The 10,934-nt window shown below is 46.3% G+C and overlaps 1 protein-coding gene across 1 annotated transcript; it reads right to left on the reverse strand.

Annotated features, from left to right (window-relative positions):
* Nucleotides 1-9,051: 9,051 nt before the first annotated feature.
* CCR75_004782 (uncharacterized protein) lies at nucleotides 9,052-9,396 on the reverse strand (the record flags this gene model as incomplete). Its single annotated transcript, XM_067962868.1, has 1 exon — nucleotides 9,052-9,396. The coding sequence occupies one exon, from the start codon at nucleotides 9,394-9,396 to the stop codon at nucleotides 9,052-9,054; it is 345 nt and encodes a 114-aa protein (XP_067819270.1).
* Between the last annotated feature and the right edge of the window lie 1,538 nt (nucleotides 9,397-10,934).

The following is a 10,934-nucleotide window of genomic DNA, read 5'->3' on the forward strand; positions in this document are numbered from 1 at the left end:
GACCAACCCTTGTGTAAGTGATGCACATGGGTGCATTCGCATTAGGAGGGATAACGCCCAGCGTCATCCGTTACGCGAGGTATCTAGAAAGATACGCTCGCAATACATATTAAATGTTATCTATAGAGATAACATTTTAATTGGTAAAAATAGGTATTTATATTTAATACGATTACATATAAATCAGTCTGAAAGCTACTTCCTACTTGGTAGGTGCGCACGAGGAGACGGATTACCGCTCCCGTGACGACACTTAACCAGAGTACTTAGTAGGACGCTTGCGCACCCACCACAACTACCTCACTGCACGCAAGAGAAGCAGGTTAAACCGCTTCCTCGCTGTGCTAGGGTGTGTGTCTAAGTAGAGCGTGGCCGCATTACGACGTGCCCGTCTACACTTGGTAGCACTTGAAATCCTTCCCACGACCCGCATCTTTGCGTATGTACGTGAGGATGAGCCTCAATATTGATTGGGCTCATTTTCTTCACCTCTCCGAACATCTTTGGGAGGTGGCAGGGCTTATGGCGCAGGGACTTGGTAAACAAGCCCTGGCCAGGCTCCTGGATAGTCCTCCTGAGCAACATGTTGCTCAGTTGGAGCAGTTTGAGGCATTCGTGCTCGGACAGCGGAGGGCCGCGTCCGAGGCACAAGGCCAAGCTGCGGCGAGTCCGTCACTCAGACTCAGGATGAGCTGAGGCATGAGTAGGCACGGAGCGAGGCTCTCAACAGGACTGTTGAGATGCTTTCTGCCCGGCCGCATCAGCCGAGGCCCATTTGGATGGACCCGCCCAAGTTCGATGGAACTGCGGCGCACACGATCGTATACTGGCTTTTAGCCGTGGAGCAATGCGGTGTCGCCCAGCTCATCGAGGACGACAGCCGGATGGTGTCGTACGCCATGTCGCATCTGCGCGGTAAGGCCTCAGAGTGGGCTTACTCGGCGCTTATGGCGGACAGAAAGGCGTTCTCTTCATGGGCGATTTTAAAGAAAAAGATTCGCGCCAAGTACCAGCCGCCGAACAACGAAGTGTTGCTTCAGGCGCGCTTCTTTGGGGCGCGACAGGCGAAGCGATCTCTGCAAGAGTATGTTTGCCTTTTGTGGAGTTTGCTATAACTACTGATGTCCACACCAGTACGGGTGAGACACCATTTCATATTAACGGACTGCGCCATCCTCGGACGCCAGTCTCGTTTGTGCGCAGCCCGAGTCTTAGTGGGGGAGGGCCCTCACTATGCTCGGTGCGAAAGAGGGACATAGCGTCAATATCACGATGACCCATGAGGGTATATCTCAAAGACTGAAACTTGCCCTAATGACCCTGCCAGTTAAGCAGTGGCCAATAAAACTACGCCTGATGACCGACCTCTTGGCGGTATCATAGGCGAGTTTGATGCTAAAAGCGTGAGCGAGGCTCAACGCTTTGTGGATGAGTGATTAGACATCACACGTAAAGTCCGTGACGCAATGACAAGCGCACAGGACAAGCAAAAAGAACTTGTGGGAAGCAGGATAGGCTGCTGCAAGTAGGTGGGCGAAATCGTAGCTCCTATCGGGCGCCACCTGCACTGATAGATTCTACTGGCAACCAACGCTTCCTTGTTGGAAGGTTGATTGTCCACTACTCAATGCAGCAAAAGCTTCAAATTCTCGTCTAGTGGAGAGTATACCCGAAGAGTTATGACTTTTGGGAGCCGTTCGACGACCTGCGTATCGACGCACCGGGCCTGGTGTCTGCCTATGAAAATGAGCACAGGTTGGAGCCGCTTCGCTAGTTCCAAATGGACTAGCAGGAGTAGCGTAGTGATGAGAAGCAGGAGGTACAGTACCGCCCATGATTTCTCTTTCACACAAGCGAGCAAAGTTGATCCACTGCGACCGTTGTTTCGCCATAACGCTATGAGGCTGAAAACGGCGCATAAATTCTGCTTCGTATTGGTCGGTGGTTTCATTTAAACGCAACACGACCGGGATCAGGGAAACACGACCAAGTGATGTTACATGAGCCTTCCATGAATGGTAGACGCCATTTTAGTTATGAGTGTCTTTAGTGGCGCGCTCTAGGAGCGACGCACTAGTTCCATCCGATCGAGGCCTTTCGGATGGAGGTGGCATAGGTGACACATAGCCGCGTTCAATACGACTGGCTTGTGACACCGACTGGACACGTCTACGTGCCGCCGGTGGAGCTTTACGCTCTGGCTCTTCTGCGTGAGACCGGTTGTTTATGATGGCCTGAGCGCCACTTGTTGGGATTATCAACTGAGAAGCAGCTGTACCTCTATGGGCAGTGCTCTCATGAATGGTCACTGCGCTAGTTAGCGCAGACGACAAGAAAGTTGCCTCGTTGAAGTCAGGCAAGTTTGCCTTCGCAACGTTGGGTGTCTCCATGTAGGAGCAATACGTGAAGTTTGGATGGGCAGCATAGCGCCATCACCCTTCCCTATTAGCTCGCTCTGCTCATCACTTCTTAGAGATGATGGGAGCGGTTACGACTCAGTGTAGTCAATAATGAGGAATGGATATAATCCTCACTGCAAAATTGGGATGGATAAAAAAATCCGGTTAGCAGCGTGACAGCAGCATCAGTAGCTGTCGGCGTTGCAACTGAGGCACTACGCGACGGCGGCGTTTTATCGCTGCGCGTGCGCTTCATGCGTGGTTGTGTGGGTGTCTTTGCAGACGACCGATCAGCTTTGCCCCTGTTAGGTGGCATGTCAGGCGCCGTGTGATGACAAAGATGTATCGCTAATAGTACTAAAAGTGGCGCGTAAAGTAGCTCGCTGTCCCTCGTACCACCCGTTGAAGGTCTTACAAAATGTAACATTTTTCTTTTTGAAGGGGGGGAGGTCGTAAATGTGATAAGGTTGCACTATGTTACACAAACCCATTAAGTACACTTTGTAAACTGAACGAGATGGTCACTTACTTCATGTGAAGTACTTAGACATGCCACTGGTGGTGATGCACAAAGTGACCCACCTTGTTGTATGTGATGCACGTAGGTGTATTCACATTGGAAGGAATGACGGCTAGCGTCATCCGTAATCCGAGGCACTCAATGAAATACCCTCGCAATGTAGGGGTGCACATCTACAGAGGTGTCATCTACTGATTGGTTACAATGCTTTATATTTGAATTTATTAAGTATTATATAAGTCTTACAACTACTTCCTAGGTAACAAGTGCTCACATAAAGCCGAATTAACGCTTCCGTGACGTCACTTGCCTTAGTTACTTGGTTAGTTGGGCGAGGTCGCCTAACCGCCCACCAACTACCTCACTTCACGTGAGAGAAGACTATTGAGCCGCTTCCTCACTGTGCTTATAATGGTGCTTTAGTAAAACGTGGCTGGTATAGTAGTGCTCGCCTAGAAACGGGGTGTTCCGATAAGAGGAATAATAAATATTATTTCCTATGAGAGGAAATAATTAACGAAGTACAAAATTATTATCTTTATTAACTTAACTTGATAGTTTCAGTGTTACCAAATTTGCTTATATTGACGCAACAAGACATTAGTTCTATTGACTGGATGTTTTAGTTTAAATCAACCCCGGCAATCATTATTAGACACGATTGTGCGGTGCTCAAGTAGACTCCATACTAATTTGTTATTAGTTTAATAAAGTCAGTAGTAGATAGAAGATCGTTACGTTATTTATACAGATTTACTTTCTCTTTATTTTAAAAGCCTAGAATTTATCTTCAGCAGCTAAGACTTATTAGCTACTTAGAACCTTCATCTGCACGTCGTGTACGTGAAGTAGTCGAGGCACCCCACCTCCACTGTAACCAGTGTAGTTACGATAGTACTGTTATCAGTACTAGCAAAGTGTGCCCCGATACACTAAGTACGTGTTGACTTTTCCGGACGACCACTCTCAGTATTTGATTCCTCAAGGTGAAGACACAAGTATTGATGAAGTTCAAGGCGTTCAAAACTCTATACGAAAGACAACGAAACGCTGAGGTCAAGTGCTGATTTAAATTGGTGCATGTCCCCCTATCGCGAAGAGTTCATCGGGTACGAAACGTTTGCGAGCGTCATTGAAGTTACCATTGCAAATGGTAAGAAACTTCGTGTTGCCGGAAAGGGTGAAATGCTCTTAAAGACACCGAGGTCAAACGGATATGTGTGGCGAACGCTCTGCACATTCCAGGTTTGGATCGACGGTTGCTTTCCGTCGGAAAATTGGCTGACCGGGGCATGAGTGTAGAGTTTCGTCAAGATTCATTAATTATTTGAACAAGTTGAGACGGTGGCATCCGGACAGAACATAGACAAGACATACGTGCTGGAATGTTCTCAAGACATGGCACAGTACGTGGAGTACGCTCAAGTTGAAGTTGAGTGGGAGCTATGGCTCCGTAAAAACAGTAAACGTTCTGTCTACTAAGAGATATACCCTACATATGGCTTGTGCACATTTAATGGTAAGCAGTTCCTTGTCATGCACTGGATAATTGCGCTCAACTGGTTGAAGATGACGCGAACGACATGTGCTCTGTGCCGTCTGTATCGTACTGCATTGACGCACAGCGGATTGTAAAATCGCTGGCGTCACAGACCACATGGATTGGTCTGTCTTGGTCCGCAACCGCCAAGATCGGTAATTACATCAAGCTTTGCTTGACACCCCCAAAGGAACGCCAACAATCGGCTTTCCATGACCATTTTATGTTTTTTTAGTAAACCAGAAATATGCACCGTCATTTGGAATAGTTGCGCGAACAGTTCTGCAAGCATGCCGCTAAGCCGAGAACTTCCGAATTTTTATACATCAACTGACACGGGCCAGTCGGTGATGGACTTTAACTTTTCGGGATTTGGGTGTTACCGTGTTTCTCCTCGATGAGCTTAAAAATAGTTTGTTGCTTGCATCGAGAAGACACTTATAAGGTTGACGTTAGATTATGCTCACGCGTGAGCGTAACGTCCTTTCGGACGTAGGTACGATGTACTTGACTTCCGAATTTTCATCATGGCCCTGAAATGGAAGAAGCCATTAAGATACTCCGGTGCTAAACTTCGCACCACACTCAACAGATTCGCAACACATATGTCGAATGTTGCAGGGGCATAACTGATCCTCTGTGGCAACAAAATCCACCCCCGCAGCATTCAGCCTGGGGCCCTTCCTGCTGTGAACGGAAAAACCTGTCCAAGCATAGGGACATGGTACCATCCATCATATCCATGCACGGTGGGACTCTTCTATCAATATATTGTCCTTCCTCTGTACCTTCGAGCCGGCATCGTTGCAGCATCTAGCTTGTTGAATGCATGCGCTATCTACTACCCACGTATTGCTTTACGCACACAGAAGATCGGAGAGCTAAGAGGGGATCGACTACCTTACATGGCTTGCAGCCAAGCGATCGGCAAAGAATTTGTCGATCGCTAATACTTGTTCACGACGCAGTGGCCAATGCTTCTTGACACAGTATGTCGAAACCTGGTATCAGGTCAATTTCTTGTGGAGTTCCTTTATTCTTAGGCAACTCGGGATCTACCGAACCAGAGAACAAATCCTTAAATTCGATCAAATCCTTGTGCAAAGGATTTGTTTCCAAAGAGTTCCAGGATTGAGACGTAAGACGTTCACTGAGGCTTCTCATCGAGGACATTTTTGTCCGTCGATGAGCTGCTGAGAGCTCTCTCTTCTCAGGAATACGATTGCTGACCAAATATCGACATGTACTCATCTTCTGTGATGTGTACGCAGATCACGCAAGACCTTTTAGGGCCTAGCGTTGGCAAATGAGTTGTCTTCGAAATAAACTTCAGATTTGCTATTCGATCAGGTGTGTAAGCGCCTACACTTGATCCGGTATTTACAAGACGTTAAACGTCGCAGTTTATTCTTTGAATATTACTTTCAAAGATACCTGAGGTCTTATTCACTAAGATAATTGAATACTTATTCCCTCACGTATCTTGGGGCTTATTCCCTTGTTTTTTTGAAGAGTAATCTTCCCAACTACCTCAAGCTTTGGCACCGCAAGATCCTCTCCGATCGACTCTGTAGCCGACCAGAGTTGTCGCACTGTCTCTTTTAGACATACATTTATGCTTCCCTGGGTTTGCCTTTTAGGCAAGCATCCTTGTCCCGGACCTCATGACCTGTTTAAGTGGTGGACCTTCGGCGGTAACTGTGCTTGTGCACAACCGCAAAAGTCTAACTCCACCGTGTGATGAGTAGTCGCACTGAGATCTTGTGCAGTACTACTACGACCGAACCACTCGTAGTGCTTGAGGACGCTCCAAAACGCTCATCAGATGACCATCTTATGAACAAGAGAAATGCATTGTAACTGACTGATGCTGCCAATTTATGGCTGGCTAGTTGTTTTTTTAGCTTAGCTATGGGTATTTCCAGAAGACATCAAATTTGACATTTAAATCCAGTACAGTAACATCACACTGACAATTCACTTTCTAACGTGTGTTTTATTCCAACTGAATGTTTCTTAACAGTCATAGACGCGCCTATTGCGAAGCACACAATCTTCCTGGTCAGAAGTATTTCGCGATCAACGAGCTTGAATCAACGATCTCCTAGCGATTGGCGTCGAATCAAAATTGTTCGACGTTTCACAATCAACTAGAGGCGAAGCGACAAATCATATTCACCCCAATTCCCAAGGTGATGAGGGTAATTTTATCACGAATGACAGTAACACATATTGGCTATGTGATGGGAGCAACTTCGTCAAGAGACCTAAAAATTCTATTGACGTTGCTGGATCAGTAGGGCACCCCGCTTTTACTGCCCCCTATTTTTCCTAACGATCCGCCTCGCCATTTCGAGTTCGGACCCATATCCTCGGTTATTTTTAGCGGACCTCGGTCAGTGCTTCTCGGCACTCGACGTGGGTCTTTACGTATTGTCTTGTTGTTTGACAATGATTGCAGCATTGCAAACGTTTATAGCTCAACATAATAGAGGCCCATTAATTCCCGACATCGGATCTCTTGTCGTCTCGATGGGCGAAAAAGAGCCAGTGGACGAAGCCTGTTTCGGGATGACATCGTCATGTCCTGCAATAGAAATCTTATATCAAGCGTCTCTAATTCGAGCCGGAACAGTTGGGTCTCGACAAGGCCATCCGTAAGAGCCTTCATGACCACAGTAATTTGTGTATTTTCATCAATCGATTTACTTATGATACAACTCAGTAGGTGTAGGCGAGAAGATCACGCTTGCCTGCTTCAAATCCAGGAGCCTCTGCTCATGCGCTGAATATGGCACGTATGGCTCAAGGATTTGTCTGAGTCGGGGTTAAATGGCTTCATACAACCCAAACACAAGCTTGAGCCGTAAGGAGGGGGAAGGGGTCCAAGATTTGGCACGACCGGCTGAGTTGGACGTGCCAAAACTGCGCTTTCGTCGCATCGTCATTGATGCGGTGAGATTCTTGCGCTTGTATTAATTACAGTGGCCGTTTCGCTGATGCTTCTTGAGTAGACTAAAAAGGAAAGTGAGCTAAATCCACCAAACACCCAAATTTTTCTAATTTTGTGCGATGTTTGATGTCCAATCAATGTTGGCGTCAATTAATTTTTCTGCATCTAATCATTACAAGGCAACCCTTCCGCTTTAATGATGACGGTTTTGTGTTACAAATCGACAATTGTTCAATGTGCAGAGTGCTACACAAACGAGTTGAACTTGAAAAGTCCAACAAGTTCCGTAGGCGAGCACGTGATGGACCATTCGGGTCGTACGAAATCCTGAAAAATACTTGTGACAATTGTGGTCCAGATGCTGAAGCTTGAAGCCTGATGTAACGCAATGTCGAAAAGACGCCCCCACTTGATTGGCAATATATAAAAGAGCGATAACTAAGGGCAGCAAATTGAGCACGAGGTTGAAATTGAGCTGGAAATAAGCGACAAGGATCGAAGGTGCGCTCTTGCGCATGCTTGTTAGTTAATCTTAGTAGGTTAAGCTAACGATGTATTTATTTTACTTTGATGTCTATTAATTTTGCGGAGATGCATACTTACCAAAAAGTTCCTACCATTACACTTGTGTAATAAAATGTTCTAGAATGATCTTGATTGTTCTATGTTGAAAGTTGGAACTTGAAAGTAGAAAGTTTTAAACTGTTAATTGAAGTTAAAAAATCGAAGTCAAGTTTAAATTGAAATTCGTAGTTGACCTTAAGGTAAAGTTGCGTTCGCGTTATAGTTGTCTCTATGTTGTTGTTGCCTTCAAGCTGCAAACCATTTCAAGCTAGATTATAGTTATCTTCCAAAACTAGATATTTAAATCAGGGGGATGCTATCCGGACCCCCCCCCCTTTGCTAACTAGACTACCTCCTTACGTATATTCCATATAGTCAAATGGAACCGGTAAAGCCACACCCCTTGATTATTTACCTCTGTATTCGTGAGAGTGGTAGCAATATAGTGTTGCTATATAACCTCGGTCTCAAAGTTGGCTATGGAAAAGCTTGCATACTTCTGCAAAGTCAGAAGAGTTGGTATTCTGTTTCTTGTACTTCTTGATTAAGCCAAATATAAGTCCTTTCAGTACGCCAGGCGGGTCAGCACTGGTTGCTGGCAAGTAAAGATGGAGGTTCAGTGCTTTTCGTGAGTCCTGGTCATGAACTTGTCGTTGTCACGTGTGATCCTAAGATCAAGGAACGCAACTTGGGTTGGGTTGATCTCGAACGTGAACGTCTTAACAGTGCTTGATGCCAAATGGCTAATTCTTGTTTCCAAATGATAAAGCCATTGTTGATGTATCGCTTGAAATACACCAAGTTGGATGCGAATTGGTCGCAAATTGTTGCTCTCTCAAAATGTGCGAGAATCATTGACGCGAACGTTGGAGCCACGGATGTGCCCATGGCGGTTCCAGTAAGCTGTAGCCAGATCAAGTCGCCGAATACGAAGTAGTTTGAAGTCAGAACGACTCAAAGTCCAAGCATAATGGCGTCAACCCAATGATTGTCATGTAACTCTTGACGAATTTATTGGAGAGCGAAGCCGATGTTGATGGGGTGTACATGAATATCGCGCCAAACGTTATTAGTATCATGTCATCTGTGGCTTGAATAGACCTTGCAGAAGTTGGTCCGAGTCTCGACGATACGTTGGAGTCCGTTGTAGGTGAGGCTGCATCATAAAGTGAAGCCACTTGGAAATATCTTGCATAACGGATGTCCTGTTTGAGACGATTGGCCGGATACATAACTCTAGCTTGGAGGTCTTGGCCAATCCGTAGAAGCGATTTATGCCTTTGTTGTCAAGTCCTGCAACGATGATCTTTGGAATTTGACCAGTCAGGAAGGGTAGCGTTTGATTGGCAATCGTGATGTAAAAAAATGTCGAACGCGAGTCCTGAGCAGTCGAATGATTGTTTTTTGTGGAGCAGTGCATTGCTTGTATGTATCTTGATCGAGAAGATGATCGAGGCACAAGTCGAGGTTTTGAGTCCTTGTCATATTGCTGGCTCGAGGTTTTTGCTGGTCAGACCGACTTGTAAGTCTGGATTGAATTGCAATGTCTTGGCAAATATTTGTTGTCCATTAGTGAAATTGCGCGATCGTGATGGTTGTCACGATGCGATGGAAATCTTGCCCGGATGCGAGCCAAAGCGTCCTCGATAGCAGGCGTACTTGGCGGAGGAGTGCACACAGAGTTCGGGACATAAATTGCGGATTCGCGACTAATCCGGCTGGCCTGTCCTCAAACAGCGTTCGCAACCAGAGCGTTTCGTTGAATGCTGGTATTTGCTGAAGGATGTCATCCTTGGTAGTTGCTTGAGGACGCGGACAATAGTTGAGGTTGAATTCGAGAGGACGCTTCAGTGCTGAAGGCAGTGAAAGGTCGCCTGGAGACAAATCAATTAAATCCTAAGTTGTTGATCTCAGCGTTGACCTCACGAACGTGGCGTAACGCGAATAGCATGACTGCGTTGTGGTGAGTTGATGCACTTGGGATGAACTTCAACTCGACAGCTAATTTCGGCGAGATGGCTAGCGCGGCTTATAGTTTCGGCCGGCTGGCTTGCTTAGCGTCTCTTGGTCCTTTGAGGGTCACATTTGGATTGCGAGGCTTTGAGGGATAAGCGCTTCTTCCGTTGGGCTGTGTGCGTGCCTTTTTTTCAGCGTTTAATTGCTTGAAATGTCGCTTGGAGAGCTGTCTTGCACCAGCCGATGCTCCATGTTGGCTGACGCGGGAGTCTTACGCTTCCCGTAGTTGATTGGATTCGTTTCGAATAGCAGAACTTTTCTTGGCGATGCTTTTCTTGACGAGAGTTGCTCGTTCGAAGTGTCCAGCTCCATGGTCTCATTAGCTGATCGTTTGGCAGCAGCTTCTTTCTTCTTGCGTGTTGCAATGGCTTCAGTCGAGTAGCCTTCTTCTTGGAGTCGGAGATCTATTAATCTTAATTTTTACTGAGGCATACTTAATGGTGAATCGTAGCTAGCAGTGGCTTTGCTTCAAAAATAATTGAAATATTATCAAGAAACGAGATGATTCGTCGGCAGTCGATGACCGCAAGAGAAGGTGAGGGTGATATTCCATCACCAATATCACAGAAGTAGGCCTCAAACTCTTGTCAGTTTTGAGCAGGGTATGTCTGGAAAGCGATTCGTGCAACGGTTTGAAGAACGACTTGAGCCTGTCAACAGTCAAACTGTACACGTTGTGTCTTTCTTCTTCCAGGACTTGAAATTTGCTGACGACTAACACATAAATGATCCCACGTAGTTAACTTGGTGGTCAGCGATAGCAGTCTGGAACTGGAAAGAGAGTCGGCAACGGTGCCTGGAGCGCGTTCCGTGAGGATTGATGGTTCCTTGAGGTCTATCTTTGTTCGCACTGACTTAGAAACAGCGTTCCCAAACTTGGCAAAGGTTAGTTGGTTGTCACGATGCGTTTGCAGAGGCTACTCCATAACGCTTGCCATGCTC

The sequence above is a fragment of the Bremia lactucae genome, linkage group LG15 (assembly GCF_004359215.1).
Source record: "Bremia lactucae strain SF5 linkage group LG15, whole genome shotgun sequence".
Taxonomy (NCBI): domain Eukaryota; phylum Oomycota; class Peronosporomycetes; order Peronosporales; family Peronosporaceae; genus Bremia; species Bremia lactucae.